The following is a 20,733-nucleotide window of genomic DNA, read 5'->3' on the forward strand; positions in this document are numbered from 1 at the left end:
GGTGGGAGTGGCCTGGCACCCTCAACCTTTTCCCATGGCTGGAGGGCTTTCTGGGATTAGCAAGGCTGCACTGGTTTGGGGCAGTTCAAGAGCACAGGAAGGGGATTTGCTGGGAACAAAAGGGGATGTGTCTTGTGTGGATCTGGGGAAGCCAGGATACCTCGTGACCCCAGTGCTGTCAGGGGAGAAGGACACCTTTAATGGTGAAGAACTACCCTCAGGCACCTGATCTATTCTTGGCAAGCTCCCTGTCCCCTCCCCACCTTTGGGCTGACCCCTATAACCATCACCCACTCCACAGAGCCAGCACTCTTGGCACTTTCACCTCCCACCTATGTGATTTGCAGAAAACTGCAGTGAACCCGAGGGCTGGTCTGAGCAACAAAGAGCACTCACTGTAAACAGAGATGTGACATGGCCTTGCAAAAGCCACCATGTATTCCTGCTCAGTGTGGAAGAACCAGAGGAGCTGTGAAGCCCAGGCATCTTCAGGCAGTCAGCAGTTTCTGCAGTGCTGGCTTTGCAGTTCAGCATTGAGAACCTTGTCACCAGTAATAAGGTTAGGAAACACTTCTTACTCTTCCCGAGGTAGGCATTGTTAGAAAAGGCAGATAGTGACTCCAGCTGTAAGTCAAGGCTGAACACGACTGATTGCACACCTCTTCCAACACAGCTTTTACTGCAGCTGAGCAGGGGAGGGCAGAAATCACCTTCCCCAAGCAGTGAGGGTGCCTGCGCTTCCATGTACTTCAGGTCCAGACAGCTGCTGGGGCTCCCCAGCTTCCGCACCAGCTGAGCCCCTAGAGTCACTCATGTCCCTGCCCTATACCCAGAGGATGTTTCTGTCACAGGGAAGGGAGTTTTAACCTGGCATTGCTTCCCTTTCCACTGTTCTCCATTTGGTTGGAAAAAAAATCTTGTAAGTTTTCAGTAAGGTTAAAGCTGTCACCTCAGAGAGCAGACACCACCTGCTGCTGCCAAAGCCTCCCAGTACCAAGGAGTTGAACTACATGCTGTGCAGGCACTTACAAGGAGCTGAATGAATTCACGTCCTTTGCTTGCATCTTAGGCCATGGTTTGTGTTCCAAGCATTTAAGGAAAGCAGTGTGCAATTGTTAGGAGGAGTCACCAGCCATCTGGGCAGACTCCTTGTCACCTGGGGAGGAGGATGGGCAGCTGAGACTGTTTACTCTTTGTCGTCATGCATCTGATCTGTCACACCGCTTCCCCCACCATGTCTGACTGATAACCTTTGAACAGGAGAGAATGACCAATAGACAGCAACCTCTGAATAATACTGCTTTTGTATGAGGGTCAGCATGGGAACAATGAGGAGCTTTCTTCAAACATCTGTGAAAGAAGTTCCCAACAGCTTCTGTGCAAGACACTCACTGGAGGTGGTGGAACACCTTGGTTTCTCTGCCACCATCTGTGATGTGAGGACAGCTTGCATCTCTAGACCCTGCCGGGAAGTCTTGCAGGAACAAACTCTGTATCTCATCATGTGGAAACAAGAGGCTGTACTGTGCTACTGTTTCCCAAGGACGACTGCAGCAGCACAGGGAGAAAAGAAAAAAACCCAAGAGCTGTTCAAAGATGACAAACCATCCAGTTGTCAGAATTTATTCACTTATGTTTAATGTCTTGGTTTTCAGCATGCTTTATTGGAGTGGGTGTTATCCTGGATTCTCCAACAGCAATCACCCGTGTGCTTTTCTACATTCCGGACACAAGATTGCTGGTATTGGTATTTAGAGTTTTCCCAGATGGGATCCTTCCCATGGTCTGGACATCAGCATAGTTTTGTGGCTGCCTATTTGCATGGCCACTGTAACTTTGCATCACAGCCAGGCATGTGTGTGCAGGTAAGGAGCCATACATGCTTTTTAAGTGCAAAGCAGCATACAGACTCTTGTGCATCTCTAAACTAGCCCTGAAAAACCAAGTCAAAAGCCAAAATTTGCCACTCCTAAAGGAACTGATCTTTACATACAGCACGATCCAACTGGGGTGGTGCTGGTTTGGTTTGTGCTCTTCAGTGGCTGGTAACGCTGTAAAAGATCATTACTGCTGCTTAGTTATTTGTGGAAGGGACAGGGCCTTGCTTCATTGTATTGGAGGGGGTTAAAAAGAAACAAGGGCATCAGCCCTTTCAGCATGCCCTCAGTTCCTGCCTCACCAGGCTATAAAATATGAGTAAAAGGCCATCAGAAGGTAAGATGTGGTGCTGTACCTTTGCAATCTGTTTCTTGTAGGAAATGTCCAGTGCTTGAGTGCTATGACTATGACCTGCCTTACCGCTGCAGCGTTAACGTTGTGCTAACCAGCACGTGGCACGAGGCTGAGAATTAAACTTGCACGCACAAATGTGATTGAGTCACCATAAAACAACCAGCTTATGAAGTAAAATGTACAGCCTGCAGCAGCACACTGAGCTGAAGCAGGTTTGTAAAAGGCAACTTCTTCCCAGATCCCTTTGGCTCAGCACCACAATGAAAAGAAGAAGAAACAAAACAAAACACCAAAAAACCCAACCAACCAAAAACCCCAACCAACCCAGGGAAAAAAAATTCAAGAAGAATCTGCAAGCAACATTGTGGAGCAGTGAGAGCAGCCCTGATTGATAGATGGTCTCTGCATTACCAATAACAGCCTCTCCTCTTTCTGTGTGCATGGCCAGAGGACACCAAAATGCCCTTTGGGGAGAGGAGGGGAGCTGACACTTGGGTTGTTTTAATCAAGGTTACAGGACAGCAAGCAAGGGGCTGCCTCTGAAGAAGGATTTGCTGGTAAAGAGTTTCAGGGCAAACCCAACACAGGCACACTTGATACAGCATGTACTTTACTTTTGAAATGTCAAACTGAAAAGGAGCTTTCTGGACATTTTTACTCATTGTAATTTCTTTTAACTAAGGATTTGCATTATTTAGTAGGGAGGGGTTTTTTGCACGTTTCCCTACTAAGTGCATACTTCTTGATGCAGAGTATTTAAACACACTTCTTGTTATGACCAAGGCCTTTCAGTGGGGCAAACACAAACTTTATAAAAAAGCATGTACATGACAAAAATAACACAAAACAATTAGGGAAGAGAATGCAGAAACTGCTTTAGGTCTCAAGTTGTTTACCCTTGTGCTCCTGTGCTAAGAACAGCCTGTTCTTAGTTATCATTCCAATACTGCATCCACAACAGCATCCACAGCTCAGTTCTCTGAAGTTGTTGGGCTTTTGCTGACCTTGAATCCTGGCAGCGATTTGTGGAGTCATTATTCAGCACCACTCACAGTTGAAAGGCTCAAGAGACAGGGAAAGTCTAGGGCCTGTAATCAAGGATTAATTGCTGCCAGCTTTCAAAGAAAGGAAGGTGTGTGTGTGTGGTAAACACACCAAACAAACCGAAACAAAACAGGAATTGAAAGCAGAATGGAGCATCTTAGAGGAAAATGATTATTTCCACAGCTGCTTAATGTGTCACTGTGTTTACAAGTGAGTCAGCAGTCCTGAAAAGCTGAAAAGTCATCACAGGTATTATCTAACACGTGCCAGCACAGTTCCTCAAAATCTGAGTATCACTTGAAGAAGCTCCTTGAATTTTTCAAGAGCTTTTAGTCCTCAGTGCAGCTACAGCACTGAGCTAATGAGAATAGGCTGTGCAAAACAGTCTTTTTGTGTACAAACACCCCCCCCCCACCCTTGTTCCTGTATAAAAATAGAAAGACACCAGTAGCAGAAATATTTTTCTCTCTCTTGGCCTTAATTGGATCTCACCCCCAGAACCACATATACTCTTAAGCATCTTAGAAAACGAGGTACCTGCACAGTAATTGATGTTGCTTTTGTATAACTAAGTCCTCTTGTCTTTTCTGTGTGCTAGCCTCTGCTGAAAGGAAGTGGTGCCAATCTTAAAGACCAAATAAGGTTGTAGCCTGAGCTACACAGAAATGCATAGCAAACCCAGTCTGATGAAAGTTAAGACTTTAAGGGGAGCCTCTGTGGGTTGCAGTTTGTGGTGAAAGGTGGCAGTGGGGTGCACAGCAAAAATGGCATATATAGGCCAGTCACCAGTTTAAGTATGATCTGTGTGGTTTTCATCACTATTAAAAAAGTCTGAGCTTAAAAATGTGTGGATCTTAACACAAATGTCTCTAAACTAAGCACTATTATCACATTCAGTGTATGCATCAGTTTCTATTCAGGACTCAGGCATCAACTTTATAAAGATACTAGGAATAATGGTCAGGAGTAGGTCCAAGAGCCCAGTCTTCGGACTTGTGCTAGTAGTGGCACAGAAATCCAAAACCCAACACAGAAGAGCAATGTTCATAGAAAAATTTCCCTGATTACTTGGTAAGCTTTAAATCACATCATAGTTGCATCAGGAAGACAAACCAAATCTGCCTTAGGAAGGCCACATTGTTTTCACATTTTAGTAGGGCATCCAAATGGTGCTTTGTCATTTTGGTCTTTAACTACACCACGGGCTTGATCCTGCATACCTTACACACTCTGAACTTGTAGAAAATATGGATTTTAAATACTATAGCACCTGGTATCTGTCCCAGTCTCTTAGTTTTTGCAGGATCCTCATTTTACACTCTGTTCAGGATGCCATTTGGGTTTTCTACAAAGAGAGGTATTTAGAAACAGTCCTAAGTCACACTTCAGTTGGTTACAATTTGTTGCATACTGAGGAATTACTGTTTTGTAAGCAGGTTCTTCACAAAAGCAAACTGGCTCATCAGGCACTCATGAGACCATGCTTCTGATTCCTGCAATGCCTTCTTGAGAGGGAGAGGCATCTTTCAGGGGGGGATTTAACACCAGCAGACTAGGAATACATTACACAGGACATACTCTAGGTGAAACAGTCTGCTCTATAGGGCTTTTTTTCTAAGTTTGTTTTTACTCTCTTCAGATTAAGCAAAAAAATGCTCCCTGGCAGCACTGGAGTTAAAACTATCTCAAATTATTTCATCAGGAGCTGCTTGCACTACTCTCAGGCACTCCTCTAAGGTCAGACAAAGAAATGATCAAACAGTCCTGTGTCTGGAACACACATTTGCTCAGCTAATTACAGATTAACCCTGCAATAACAGAGTGTAATCCAAAATTGCTGGGAACGTGCTCTGGAGTAAGTAAACAGCTATGAAAAGATCATTTTCTAAGCAAATGGACAATGATGCTCAGAACTACAGGTTCTTTGGGGTATGAGAAAATCTGTTGCAATGTTGGTCAAGAAAGCTGACAGAGAACCTGACCTGGTCACCTCAGCAGTTTTGACATAGCCCACGAAATTTAAAGGAAGGTGCTCACACTCTGCCAGCCCCCATCCAGCTGTTAGTCAAAGGGGATGTAAAAAGCAAGGCACAGCATCACAAAGCTGTCCCTTCAGCCAGTGTACTGGGCTCAGGGATGCACTGTTTGGGGATCACACTTGGATGCCACAATGTCAGATGCTGGGGAAGCAAAAGCAGGAAAAAAAATGCTTCAGTGGTAAGCAGAAGTACATCTTATCTTCTGAGCACCCACATCTGGCTTCATCTTTGCTGAACAAGAATAGAATAGAATAGACCAGGTTGGAAGAGACCTTCAAGATCATCGCGTCCAACCCATCAACCAATCCAACCCACCTAAACAACTAACCCATGGCACCAAGCACCCCATCAAGTCTCCTGAACACCTCCAATGATGGTGACTCCACCACCTCCCCGGGCAGCACATTCCAATGGGCAATCACTCTCTCTGTATAGAACTTCTTCCTAACCTCCAGCCTAAACCTCCCCTGGTGCAGCCTGAGACTGTGTCCTCTTGTTCTGGTGCTGGCTGCCTGGGAGGAGAGACCAATCTCTGCCTGTCTACAACCTCCCTTCAGGTAGTTGTAGAGAGCAATAAGGTCACCCCTGAGTCTCCTCTTCTCCAGGCTAAGCAGCCCCAGCTCCCTCAGTCTCTCCTCATAGGGCTTGTGTTCCAAACCCCTCACCAACTTCGTTGCCTGACAGTGGATGAAGCGAGCTTGGGTTTCTTGCCAGAGAGGAATCGCTGCCTTTAAAGAAAAGGCTGCTCATTTCCTGAAGATTTCTGATCGAGTAGAACATTGCAATTTCAGAAGTGCATCACAATCTACCTGGCTGAACAAGTTAACACCTGGGACTTGTACAGAGGAAGTAGGTTCAAATAAGTCACTACCATATATGCTTGGAACCATTAGTGAAAGTTCGATGACCATGCCGTTTTAATTAACCATTTTGAAACAACAGGAAAAAACCCCAAGCACCCCACCCCAAAGTCACACACATGATGGGCTATTTACCTGCCAATCCTTTTTTTTTTCCCGTGGAAGCTGATCCTGCATTACAAAAGCATAATAAAAATCCCCATACTAGTAAGAACTAGTAAACATTTCTTTTCTTCATTTGCATAAACAAGTAAACCCACACAAATAAAGAGACCAAGGATTATCTCTGGCCAAGGCCTAGTTAATCAGTTTGATGAAACTACGTCCAAGATTTCCTGGAACGTTTGTCTTTCAACATTGTTTAAAAATGTGCTCTTTCAGTTCACAGGGAACAGTAGTGTAAAAATAAATCATCCATGAGGCATATTCTCATCTCTAAATTTTATCCTTTGATAGATCAGTTGCTTGAAAATCTCTTCCCAACCAAGGGAAAAATGTTACAGGGTTCACACTTGGAAGACTGCTGATTGTACAGACCAACTGTTGCTAACCCACAGGAATATTTATGGGCCACTTCTACCATAACCTGGAAAAACTGGATTCTATTAACTTTGAGTTATCTTTATAGTAGTCTACAATGTTGGTAAAGCATTTCACTGCTTTCTCACACCTTACTTCTCTCTAGCAAAAGCAGCTGTGATCACTCAGCAGGTCCTAAAAAAACTAAGTCACAAAAATGGGGCAGATTTTTATATTCCCAGTGGACAAGAATGAACAAATAGCATGATTTGGGTAATCACTCAAGAGCACGTAAGTGTCAGTTTCACTACACTTCACATTGGATGTTCAGGTTGCTTAAGGAATTAAAGTTAAACTCAAAATCTACTTAAAGGAGCTTAGCAAACCAAGGGCTGACTGAGGTGGAGGGAGGTGGGGGAGAAAACCACAGTCAGTGAGTTTGGCAAAACGAACCTGCTTTACTCTTCAGCTACCCTGAACAGTGAAGAGCAAAGTGTGTTCAGCACAAGGCAGCTGCCGATTTGATCATCTGCTCACTGCAATTAAGCGTGCACTTTCACGGACGTGTTCTGCTTTTAGGAGGTGGTGAGAGTTTGAATTTATTATCAGGGCACCAAAACATGTCACTAGCTGTTCAACATGCGAGATCTGGGGGATGGAGTGAAGGTTAGTTACATTTTCAACAGGATTTCAAAAATACATTTGGCCCATTCAGCTCCAAAAACTAGGCTGAATAAAAGGCTGGAAGGTTCAAAGGACTAAGCAAAGTAACAGAAGTCAGAAAGACAGCAACAATACAGCACCTAAAAATGGGCAATGCACACATTTTTTCACATTTGCATAGACAATTTTCTTTTCTCCCAAGACAACTCAGCGCCAGAAAATAAATCTTTAATTACAATTAAATGCATGTGTTCATTTTTTTTCCTCTCTTCGAAACAGCAGGGTATTCTGGGTTTTGCAGTGCTACAAGCCTGATAGTTTCATGAAACTATCATCCCTTGGGAAGGCTTTGCTTCCTCCTTTGGGCTGTCAGGTTCATAAAGTCAGGAAGCTGAACTGCCTTCAGTTCTTACAACCCCCCCCCAGATGTATTATTCGTACCTTATTCATGTCTTTGTGGCCCTACCCTGCTAGAATATCCATAAACCTGAAGGTACTTTTAAAGCACACCACCTGGGAACTAATTCCTCAGTGCATGTCTGCCTTCTAGTCACATTTTGAACATGAAAGCTGGTATGTGGTACACATCAGACCATCAGGAGTTTCTGTCCTTCTAAGCCCTTCATCCTCACCCTGATTTCCACTGGCAGAAAACCTACATATGCAGAAAAGATGAAGCTGGAGGGCTCTCCCAGTAGTTATCAGTGGCCAGAATAAGGAACCAATTCTCTGCATTTCACAGCCTGACACACATGCAGCCTCATGGAGTTTCCCTGAGGTCAGCAGGACTCCACTTTGATCCAATATCCAGATCTAGAAACCCTCTGCAGAGCCAGAGGGATGCTTGTTGACATTAAGTGCTTTCCATTATGATTATTTCTTTGGAACAGTAATTTAAAACTACCTTCTGAATTACTTGGAATTGATTTACTCCAATGCAGGGTTCCTGAAGTTAAAGAACAGGAAATTGTCTTGCCTGTTACAGAAATCTTTGAAAAGCTGAGCTGATAAACTTGTTTTGGGTTAATGACCTGGATTACATTATGGAAAAATGTAAAAGTTTTTGTCTTGGTTTTGGCTGGGATAGAGTCAACTTTCTTCCCAGCAGCTGGTGCAGTGCTGTGTCTTGGATTCAGTATGAAGAGCACATTGACAGCACACTGATGGTTTAGTCTTTGTCCTAAGATAAGGATTTTTCAGCTTTCTATGCTCTGCCAGTGAGCAAGTGCACAAGAAGTTAAGAGGAAGCATGGGCAGGACAGCTGACCTGAGCCATCCAAAGAGCTATTCCATACCACAGAACATCATGCTCAGTGTATAAATTGTGGGGGAGATGGCCAGGAGGTGCAGATTATATGGTCCTGCTCTGGCAAGGGGGGTGGAGTTGAAGCTCCCCAGAGGTCCCTTCCAACCCCTAACATCCTGTGATCCTGTGATGACTGCTTGGGCACAGGTCAGTGGGTGGTGAGCAGCTGCAGTGCATATCACTTGTCTTTTTCTTAGTTTCTTTCCTTCCTCTTTCCATTACACTCCTTTTAACTACAATTACTAATATTTTATTATCATATTTTAGTGTAGTTATTAAAATGTTCTCATCTCAACCCACGAATTTTAGTGTGAGGTTTGGTGCTTTTCTTCTCGACTGTGCTCCCCAACTTGTTAAGGAAGGGGAGGAGCAAGCAAGTGGTTCCACGGTGCTTAGTGGCTGGCTGGCATTGAATCCCTGCAGTTTCAGGAGTCACAACTGAAGGATTACACTGATTTAAAAAAATAAATCAATTCTATTACATACAAAAATGACTTTAATTGGGGACAGGGTAGGGATTATACATGGCTTTAAAGTTAGGTCCTCTATAGAGGCTTTTTAACTAATGTAACCATGTGATAATGAACCATAGTGATGCTTTGCTGAGACCAGTGATCTTTCTTACACAGGAAAAGCATGAAGGACATTACTTTCTTTCCACTGAGTGGAAGGTGAGTTCCACGTGTTAAGCAATACTTTTGAGTATATTGGTAAACTCTTCTTGGTTTTAGGCATTCACGTTCCTGCCTTTCTATCTGACAGTAGGACTACTCCATATCCCCCTTTTCACAGTAAGTTCTGTCAACTTCCCTTTTCAGGTGTTGATAAACTAGCTGAAGACAGGGTGGCAAATGTTTCAGAGGAATAAAATGTCAACTGCACCTAATGTGGGGGGAGTTAAAAAGCTAACCAGGTGATGTTTTCTTTCTGAAAAACAAACTTGTGTGAGTTTGCAAACCCTAATGCTTGGTTATTTCCAGTTTTGTTCCAGGTGGCACAAACTACACCTTCCTGAACCCTCTTCCAGACAGCTGTGTAGATAGTTTTAATACCCTCTTTCTTTCCCAGATTTCAGTTCTCCTGGTTTTGAAGTGTGGGCAAATGCCCATTGCTGCATTATCTCCAAACCACTGAAGTTTTGCCCATTTTGGTTTACCCTTTCCTTCACTGCTGGCTACTTGCTATCCCAACAGACCTGCTGCCTAAGCTGCTTCCTAGACTACCTCAAAGCAGGCCAGCTCTGCTGGTGAATCTGAGGGAGCATCAACTGGTCAGGGAGGGAATGCAGATTGTGAGAAATGGCCTGTTCCTCCAGCACTGACTAATGTGGAAAAGCACATATCTGTCCCCTGGCCTGCACATGCTGAGAAGGCAGACTGTTCACCTGCCTAGATGCTAGTAGTACAAGGATTAATGCACTGTTAAATATGAACCATGACAGCTGAATAAAAAACCCAAACAAACCAACAAATGTCATCTACTGTGTAAGAGAAACTGTGGGGTGATGAAGCACTTCAGAGTGAAATCTAGAAGAACCAAAAAGGAAAATACAGACTCTGTCTCTCAGTTCTAGACACCTCAGGTATCCTTTGCAGGAAGAGTGGGTTGAACATTTCCAAAGGAGCATGATTTGTACATGATAGATGTCTTTCCAAAGGTTTTGGGATCAAACTGGATTTGACAATAGCCTTTGACATAGTTATGACAGGGTTATGTCAAAGCCTCCCTACTTCATTTTTCATTATGGATTTACTATCCTTTTTAACAAACCTGGCACATTAGTGGCAAATCAGAGAAGTTAGAAAAAAAGTTCTTAAGAAATTACCCCCCCAGCTGGAGAGGCAATTACAGCATTTGAACTAAGAAGCAAGCTCCTCAGCCAGGAATAAGCAAAAGCCATAGCAGAAACACCACTTGTGTTGAATAAAGTCCAACACCAGTTTTTTCAAAACAGCTACTAGCCATAGAAAACCAGTATTATTCTCCAGGTATGTATATGCCAAAGGTACAGAAATGCCTTTCTGCAGTTCTTCTTTACACCAGCTTACAATTGCCTTGGAAGACAACCTTTAAAGACCAGCTTCCAACCATTTAAACATGTTGAAAAGTACATGCACTGTTCCAACTGAAATCAATGGGACCTAAGCACATGCCTGCTTTGTGGAGCAGAAATCAAGCAATTAAATATTTGCACCTGCCCAAGGGCTTTGTACAATGTCTAAAGATCCTAAAAGCTAACACCTTTTTTCCCTGTCACATTAGAAATGTGACTAGATTTGCTCTAAAGCAGAAGGAAGTTCTGGCTTTGATCTCACCCAACGTTGTGACAAACGGACAGGAGGGAAATGCGATGTTGAGCATACCACGAGACTCTTGGAATCTGTTACTGATCCTGAACAATGGGAAATACAAACTTCCAAACCTAAGTGTTTATGGATAAACAGAGAGAGACTCTGAGCTTTGGGGGGGGGGGGAAACGAACTGTTACCAAAACCCAAGTGCTTTCAACACTAGCTCTTAGTTTTTAAATGACACACAGAAGGATTTTCTACTCTAATAAAGCCTGCTGTACATTCTGGTAGTGACCTTCCCATCTGAAGAAATGTTGTATCAATCCACAAGTTACACTTCTTTTTGTACTAGGGGAAAATAGTTCAAATGCAATAAACCAGCTGAGTGATAGCAGAATTTGTGACTGTATAGTAGGCAACTTTTCATTTTTCAGATTCAGTTGTACAAACTAATACCTGGAAAAGCAGTGGGTGTTTGAATTGACTTACCTGAATACTCATTTAGCAAGCACCTTCAGATACAAGTCTAGATACAGAGTTAATGCCATTTGAATATTAGTTTACACATAATATAAATCAAGGTTTGACAATATCAAAATCCCATTAAACAGTGGGCCCTTCTTATGCTATTATCAAATATAGTATATCACTGTGGGATAGCTGAGAATCATAGAATGCTAGCACAGGCTTGTTTATTTAATTTGGCCAGTTTTCAGACCTTCCAAATAGGAATACTAAACATTATTTTTCCTCTCTGGAAATGTGTTTGTTTTTTTTTTTCTTCTCCTCCCTCCAGCTTAACACAGTCATCATCCCAATTCCTAGTGAATTTATAAAAATACTTTTTTTTTTATCCAATAACCCCCTCAAGGTAAAAATAGGAGTTTTTATAGCAAATGATAAACAGGCTCACGGACTATGAGAGAAACTAAACTTAGTTAAATCGCCATACATTCGCTACTGGATCACACACCAACATTTTCTTCTCCATGTTGTGTTGCTGTCCACCTCAGACTAGCAGTTTTTAAGGTGCAGAAGCATCTTTCAAATATATGCATCTAACTTAACGATCAAGTTCCAAACACTAGTGTCACATGCTTCAAATTTACATCGCCTGCCCGTCAAGAGCTGTGCTAAGTAACAGCGCTGGCGGAAACAGCAGAGCTCTTTAGAAATTGCAGCACTTCCAATTCCAAGACCAAAGGGGTGCTTATGTGGTTCGTTATGTTACTTGATAGAACTCTCAGAACTAAGAAAGAGAAATGAAGAAAAACCCAACCAAACAAAAAACACATTTGAAAGAAGTTGCTGCACCTGGAAAAACACTCTGTAAGCTTATTATGGAAATACAAAAAAGTGCACCCTTCTATATCTACATATAAAACATATTAGAAATAAAACTTGTGTAAAATGTTTGCTGTGCAAACTATAAAAACAGTCAGTCAGTCCATTTTTTTTTTTTCCCTAAACGTTTTGTCACACTCCCTTGCTTCCTACTGCAGAGAATCACTGTTATCCAAGACCAGCCCACTGATATTTGTTGTTGAGAGATCTCCTCCGTCATCTTCACCGCTGTCTACAGACTCATCCTCACTTTGCCCTGCCATCATAACTTGCTGGACAGCCAAAGTAGCACCATCAGATGACAAAGACTGGAGACTGTCTACATTCATGTTGACTGGAGCTGTGATTGTTACAACAGCACCTGGAGAAGCACAACGAAGGTACTTTAGACATTGCTTGGTTTCTAATTTTAAGTAACACATATTTATATACAATAGAGTTTGTTTCTAATCAATAGGAAGAAAACCTAAGGAACCAAATTAAAGTAATTGTTATATAGGTTGTCAAACACTTAAATACCAGGAAATGCAAGAACTAAGTTGCCCAAGAATCTTAAACTTTGCTGTTACAGACACCCATCACATCAATTCTCCAATCAAATCACCACAAGAGCATTTCTGCCAAGTATTCCAGCTTAAATCCTCGCAGAAAAATGGGAATGCTCTTAAGAGATTCAAGGTGACTTAAATGGATAAAGCTAGATTCAGTGGACACTGAGGGAAAAGCTGCTACAAACTCAAAAGTAATAAAGCAGCAGGCAGCAGGACAGAAAGGATGCTCCTGAGATTAATGTAGTTATCTTTCCTGAGTCCATTCATTCCATCTGATGCTAAGTTACTTCAGCCAAAGTCTCTATTGCATTTCTCTGCTTCTCTGCAACTCAATGTTCAACAAGGTAACTCATGCTTCACTGAGGCACATATAGAACTGCAGATGCCCAGTCCCCCCCAGCAATGAATAGCACAGGGAATCACACAGCTGAAATTGCAGGCCAATCAGAGTGGTACTGATGCTCACACACATACTGAGATATCCAACCTTTGTTCTGTCATTTCCTAACTTTTGAAACAACAGCAACAGTCTCTCAACAGAAATTCCAATAAAACATCCCCCACAAAACAGACAATTTTTAAGGAGAGGAAAACTGACACATTTTTGTTACTGTTTTTGTATCAAAACACCAGGAAATTCCCCTCCCCCTAAAGGCATCAAACCCTTCATTTCCCTGTTAGAGAGAAATTAACTTTATTATCTGTGATTTAGCCAGTATTCCTTACCATCTGACATTGTGAGCTCATTAGATTGCTGCTGAGCAACTCCTGAGGCAATGGAGTCAGGCCAGAACCTCTGAACTGGTCGGTTCTGAGCTGTTTTCTTCTTTGTTTTCGGAGTTTCAGAACAACTGGAATCCAGCATCGGCTGAAGAATTCGCCTTCTAGCATTGATGAACCTAAACACAATCAAAGGTAAGGACTTACAACCAGTTGGCTGCAAATTCTCTCTCAGGTTCACAAAGTATACAGTGTGTGTATGTGTGTAGAAATAAGAGAAGAAATATCAAAATACAAGGAAGAAAAAAAATCCTTGTCCCTCTCCTCGTGGCTTGACATTCTTTCTTCTGTGTAAAACTGCTCCTAGAACACCACCATCCATTGGTTTTGACAAACTAGCTACAAGTACTTCTATCATTTTGCTGCTAGCAGCACTTTCCCCCAACCTCAGAGGGAGGAATTCTCCAGACAGTGTAACAGATGCACACTTCAAGATCTTATTAAAAACTGAGCACCAGAAAACTTGCTGACAGAACAGCTCAGAAAGCTGATACTCCTCTCATTACAGTTCACCTAAAATCTGGCCCCTGCCTAATCTAGTTTGTTTGGTCTGGTTTCATTTACTTCCTTAAGCTCCTGCATTAAATTTTACAAGGCTCCTTGGCTTTCCAAGGTGTGGTTCCTGATCCAGGGGACAAGCACACACATTCTTCAGATCTTTCCCAATTCCTTTTTGTTCCCTGATTTTCAGTTGTTTGTTGTAGCAAGCTAACTGCTGACCTTCCCCTTTCCATCGGCGAACAAGGAAATAGTTAAACCAGGTCTCACTTAGCTGCCAAGTTAACTGAATCGATTTCAATGTAGCCACTGTGGCAAGATGCTAGGAGTGAAGATAGTATCCCTTGATACATATGGCAAAACACATCCAGGACCTATCTTTACCTGCAATTGAAGAAGTAACATGTAGCTGGCAGGTCCTCAAAGCATAACACAAAGCTTTGCAGAGACATTGGTCAGATCCCTGTATCATGTCACACAGGCAATAGCTATGCTGTTCTGGAACCAGTGTACTACTGCTATCTTATTTCCCCACTGGACCCCTCTGCAGCCATGCAGTCAGTGTCATCTCTGAAATCTGAGGAAGATCCCTATGGGACGTAGCTACAGTAATTTTAGAAACCAATATCACAAGCAGAATAGGATGCATGTTGGCACCCTTGCCCCTCTATTCTGCAGGGACAAGCGTAATAGCAAATGAAGATAAGGCATTCTAAAAGCAAACTGAACCGTGCACTAGAGGAGTTGAGGTACTGACACTCTCCATTCAGATGTCAGTGCTCAGAGGAAAGCAACCTTTGATACGAGAGCAGAATTAATACCTGTTGACAGAAATTTCCTAAACATTAGCAACCATGACCACCAAAAAGCACTTTTCAGTTCACTACACCTTTAAACTTTAATTTCTTCACTTGCAAGAGAGACATAAGAGTACTTGCATCTTTTTCAGCAGCAAACCAGAATGTAAGCCCTTAATGCTGCAGTTTTCTGATGTCCTTATATAGTTTAAATGGCACAAGTATTACTATAACTTACTATAAAAATGATATGTTCTTGTATCAGTGCATAACTCCTGTGTTTTTATATGTATTTGGTCACATATATAACATGAAGTTCAACTCCAGGTTATACTCTTAACTATTGCTCTAGGTTGTAAGCCTGTGGAGACAATGACAGACATTAAGTAAGAGATTTTACTCTTACCAGTTGTTAACTTGAAGTAGTGTCAGATTTGTTTGTGCTGCAATCTGTTTCTTCTCATCCTCTGTTGGATATGGATGCTAAACAGAACAAGAAAGCAAACAAAAAAGGCCTGAGCTTGTTTCATCTCCTCATCAAAAATAAGGACTCCTTACAACTGATTAAAGACAGTAGATTAAAACCATCTGACTCATTAAAACCCAAACTTTAGAAACAAACTTTCACAGATAAAAATCATTTACCAAAGAGTGCTTTACTACACAAAATTGATTTTATCCTTGAAAGCGCGTATGACACCATTAAACTGCTGATGTGTAATTCAGAGGAAGAAGCTTCTCATGGCTGAAACTCTTTATTAAACAGCGTGATCTCTGGGCAACACAGCATGTGATATGATTTAATTAGTTATGCTGCCTAAAGGCAATGTCATATGAGAGCACTGACACACATCTTTTAGTTAAATAAAGCTACTTTTAAGTAAACAGATGAAGAGAGCGTACGTAACATAAGAAGAGTACACGCAGTTTCCCTGCATCATTTGTCAGCTGTGCAGACAAATTACCAATCAACTCAACACTGTGATACAACTTCAGACCCATTTATCCTTTCAGGATATGTATTTATGCAAATCAAATCAACTGACATTAGTCTCTGGAACTACTCCAAATGTCTTCAGGGAAAACCAAACTGAGATTACACAAATGAAAACAGAATAAATTCCCCTTCTTTATGAAGTAAAACCACCACAGACCACATAAGAGCTGCATAAAAACCTGTGACTGCTGATGGTGTTCAGTCCTTACCCCTATGTGCTGAAAAAGCCAAGATCTCATCACATTCGTAGCATGCTTGGGAAGAACTCCTCTTTTATTTTTTGATGAGCCATCATCTTGATGCAAGATGCCTAGATCTTGGTTTAATTGCAACTGAAGCTGCACATATAATTTTAGAAGAAATAAGGCAGTTAACAGAGTAATAGCAGTATTCTGTATCAATGTGTGAATAACTCATTTATAGAAGGGAATGAAAAGAAATTAGGCTTGGGGTATGCTGATTATAAAAAGCTACTTTAATTGCTAGGGAGCACTTACAATAGCAGCTCTCCTACAATAGCATTCCAAAATGTCTTTATCCAGGGAAAATGCTGTATCAGGTTTCTGTAGTTTTCACATTTCATGTAACTTCTGTTTTAAGAATTACAGCTGCTTTCAGGCTGTGTATGTGATCCTGTGACAACAGCCAAATGTTGATTTGCTGTAATTCAGAATAAAATCCACCTATGTAGCGCTTGCCAAGTTAACAATCCTCTGTATTAATCTACACTACCCTAGGGATCTGACTGCCTTGCCACCCTATGAAGTCATTCACACATGTGAAGAGCAATTAAAACCCACCATGCCCAATACACACTGGGTACAAACCAACCATAGCTGTGAAGTAAGTGCTGACTTAAAGACTTAAAGTAAAAGTCGTTGTTACGGTAGACGTGCAAAAAAAGGATGCTAAAAGTCCTGCTAAATAATTACAGCTCAATTCTCAAAGAGCAAGAAGGTATTAGCTGGTACCATCTTTAATTCCATTTCTACTACACTCTTACTAGTTTCCTAAAGATTCACACTTGTTTTCTGCTTCTGCTTTTTCACTTCCTCTGGAGACATCAAATAATTTGCACATCATTTCTCTGAACATTTAGGGAATACCTTCTTAAATTCTTATGCAGAGATAAGAAGAAACAGCTATCAGCTGCATATGAGAATATTTTAGACACAACTGAACTAATTCTATATCAGGCTTTTTAGACAATACAGAGCAGTTTCTTCAAGTCAGTCATTGTGCCTATGTCTTGAGCGAAACAAGTTTGAAATAAGACTTAAGCTATCATATTACACCAAATATATATTTGAGCATGTTTTTATTTCCAAAAAGCATGATTTACATTCCAAATAATCTACTTGTATACAGAGGCTTTATAATGAATTTTCAGTAGCTCTCCCCTAGTATTTTTCCCTACCTCACAGCATTCTGAAGCCCTGAAAAAGAATTTGGAGCAGAATTTCACATGGCTGACAAGGAATACATGTCTGAAACTCTGCACAGGTGGGTTTGGACGTTCCTACTAACATCCAGAGGAGCTACACATGTGTGTGGGGGTATATATTTACTTATATACATACACACACACTTATAAAGTAAAATGCTTTTATTATTATTATTATTTATAGCTACAGGCATTATTTTCCACTCAGTTGTTTGGGGTTTGTTTGTTTGATCTGTTTTTTTATGAGGTATAAAAGCTTTTCTCTTCAAAACCACTTCAAGGCTAGGCCCATAATCTTACACATTTCTTTCTGAAAGGTATCTGGGGACAGAACCACATGCATTCTAGGGGAGAACATGGGTAAGTACATCTATGTTATGGCCAATAAAAAGAAAAATAATAATACTCTACACATACTTTTTTGGTTAGAAGGTCAGAAGGAAAAAGAGTCAATGACTAACAACAGATTTTATGCTGTGGAGATGTCAGCTCCTCATTCACATTTTTAATTGATTCCAGACTCCTTTAATATTTGATTTACCACTTCCTGACCCAAGAGAAAGCTAGCAAGCTTTTCCACAACTGAAGATGGTCTAGTTTTCATGTTTCCTTGTCTTTAGCTGCTTCTTTGAGCTCTCTAGATTCAACTCTTAAGAGACTTCCTAAAAGGGCACTGGCCCTTACCTTTATTAGGGTATGATATAACTGAGCCCAATGTGAAGATCTTTCAGTCCCAGCTGAATACTTTGGAGGTTACATGACAAAATGCTTCTCTACATACATAAATTGTGAAATACAGCTATGTCCACAGTACTGGTGGTTGTTATCATGATAAAAAGTAAAGTTTCTGACAACAGCAGTGTGACACCATAATGCAATACAGTAAATCTATCCAGTCCTAACCCTAGTTCAACTCCTACAGCAGTGCTTGTGTAATTTTACATTAGTTATTATGCATGTGGCACACAGAGCTTGTTCTCAAAGCCTATCAAAATTAAACCAAACCTCTTAAAGCCAGTTAAATATATATGAACCCAGAATACTACCTTATGAAACCCATGAAACAAACCTGAGAGTTCTGGATGCGAATAGTCCCTGGTGACAGTGCTTGCGTCACCACTTGACCTTGTGGAGTGACTACAGTGACTGGCTGATACACTGTACCCCCTTAAAATGAAACATCAAAGATTACAGGTAAGTAAAAGCCCTTCAAATAATGTTCTCTTTTAACACACAAACAAAGCAGCGCTGTAGACAACAAAACAGTTTTGGTTCTGTCAACTGCCTTTTTCTAGTAAACATGCAAGATGTGCTCTTTGCTACAAAACCTGCATGAAAATTGCTTGGTTTCCTCTATTTTAGGCATTCTAAATCTATTTTCAAATGAAAATGCTATTACTGTCATGCTATAAACCAGCTGATTGTTCTGACTGAGCTAGTTCTTTGGCCAGGAAGGGTCACAACATCCGAACCACACCTATGTGCGTCAAGCAGTTAGGGCAGTAAGCTGAGTGACACCTATGTGTTTGGGGTCAACTAAGATGACAGAATCTCAGTGAATGACATAGAGGCACCAAAGCCACAAAGCACATACTGTGCTTCAGGATAAACCCCTCTGCAAGTATATGCTGTAAAAACAGACTGCATTGCTTTGCTGAGTTTGTAGTCAAGGGGGGTTTATGTTTGTTGTAAAACCTTACTTAGAAGCATGATATAACATGGCAGGGCAAAAAAACTGGTGAGGAGTTTGGAGCACAAGCCCTGTGAGGACAGCCTGAGGGAGCTGGGGTTGCTTAGCCTGGAGAAGAGGAGGCTTAGGGGAGACCTTATTGCTGTCTACAACTACCCAAAGGGAAGTTGTAGACAGGTGAGGGTTGGCCTCTTCTCCCAGGGAAGCAGCACCAGAACAAGAGGACACATCTCAAGCTGCACCAGAGGAGGTTTAGGCTGGATGTTAGGAAGAAGTTCTTCACAGAAAGAGTGATTTGCCATTGGAATGTGCTGCCCAGGGAGGTGGTGGAGTCATCATCTCTGAAGGTGTTTAGGAAGACACTGGATGGGGTACTTGGTGCCATGGTTTAGTTGATTAGATGGTGTTGGATGATAGGGTGGACTTTATGATCTCAAAGGTCTCTTCCAATCTGGTTAATTCTATTCTATTCTAGTTCACACACTAGCTCCATAGAAGAGGAGAACAACTTGGACATCAAGGTTTTCACAGATTTATACCCATGGTTCTGAACTCCATAGAGCATGAAACAGCTATCAAGTGCAGCAGTTTAGATAATGCATGCTTTTGTCAAACAAAATTACCTTTCTGAAAGGAAACAAAAAAGTAAACCAGCCTAGTCTTTGAACTGTCTTTACAAAAGCAGAATGTAACCTCCACTAGCATGCATATTTGGTACACACATCAGTTAAACATTGAGAGACCAGTAAGGTGCTTGACACTGTAAGAACAACTTCAATAACAGTAGAGTGAAAATGCATTTTAGAAGTATTTGTGTATTTTTGGTAACAACTATGGAAGAAAACAAAACAAAGAGCAAGGTGCCAGTTTTTCTTTTCTGTGTCATACCTGCTACTGTTGCCATAGTTACATTTCCCTGCTGCAAGGCTGATGCTGGCACCATAATCCCTTGGGGACTGAGTGTGCCTGCAATGGCACTTGGAATTTGCTAGAAAAATAAAACAATTAGTTGCTTGCATTTCCTTAATTTTCTTTTTTAAGCAGATAAAGCATGCTTGTGTAATTTTGACACTAAAAGTACATTTGGAGTCTAATCACAGGATTAACTTCAAAGAGAAAGAGACTTCATTAGAGGTTCATCATTACCTACATTAACTTTCTCATTATCAGCAACCATTACCTTTGAAAACCCTCAGGAAAACAACTGTTAGAAAAGACATAAAAGTGTCTTGAGAAATTGTAGGAGAGAAATGATTCTAGGTATGTAAATACTAAAAGGAACAGTTTCTAAAGGTATGAAGGAAAAAGGACATATGAAATAGACCTTTGATGCTCTTATTACAAGCATCAAAGCTTTAGAATTTTCGTTGCAGCCTTAATTCCTTCCATTTCAAAATGATGCATGGTACGCTTTGTTCTGCTCAAGATAGTTCTTACTCAACCCTGACCATGCAAACTCTTACATATTCTTTAATACATATGAATAAACTCTGTTGCTGCAAAATGCAAAATTCAGTCCCTCCTGTCTCTACAAAAGCCTGTAATGGACACAAAAAAAAAGAAAAGTAGAAGTTGATTTTGGCTGATATTGTTTGGACTCCTGAGGTGTGGAGAGTCTAACAACGTTTACAAGTCACCAGGGCTTTTCAGAATAAATAGCATCAAACGGCTTAGTAAG

The 20,733-nt window shown here is 41.3% G+C and overlaps 1 protein-coding gene across 6 annotated transcripts in view; it reads right to left on the minus strand.

Annotated features, from left to right (window-relative positions):
* Positions 1-1,620: 1,620 nt before the first annotated feature.
* PKNOX1 (PBX/knotted 1 homeobox 1) overlaps positions 1,621-20,733 on the minus strand; it is a 59,377-nt gene continuing 40,264 nt past the window's right edge. For 5 of the 6 annotated variants that reach the window (XM_068155188.1, XM_068155189.1, XM_068155190.1 and 2 more), the window contains 6 exons: positions 19,944-20,043; positions 18,435-18,532; positions 16,131-16,259; positions 15,331-15,407; positions 13,576-13,748; positions 1,621-12,659 (listed from right to left, as the gene is read on the minus strand). In XM_068155188.1, coding sequence (XP_068011289.1) covers positions 12,448-12,659; positions 13,576-13,748; positions 15,331-15,407; positions 16,131-16,259; positions 18,435-18,532; positions 19,944-20,043 — 789 coding nt within the window. In that variant the 3' untranslated portion in view covers positions 1,621-12,447. The remainder of the gene's footprint in view (positions 12,660-13,575; positions 13,749-15,330; positions 15,408-16,130; positions 16,260-18,434; positions 18,533-19,943; positions 20,044-20,733) is intronic. The other variant, XM_068155192.1, reaches the window with a different exon arrangement.

The sequence above is a fragment of the Melanerpes formicivorus genome, unplaced genomic scaffold (assembly GCF_026170545.1).
Source record: "Melanerpes formicivorus ecotype bairdi unplaced genomic scaffold, bMelFor1.0.p_v2 SCAF_30, whole genome shotgun sequence".
Lineage (NCBI taxonomy): Eukaryota > Metazoa > Chordata > Aves > Piciformes > Picidae > Melanerpes > Melanerpes formicivorus.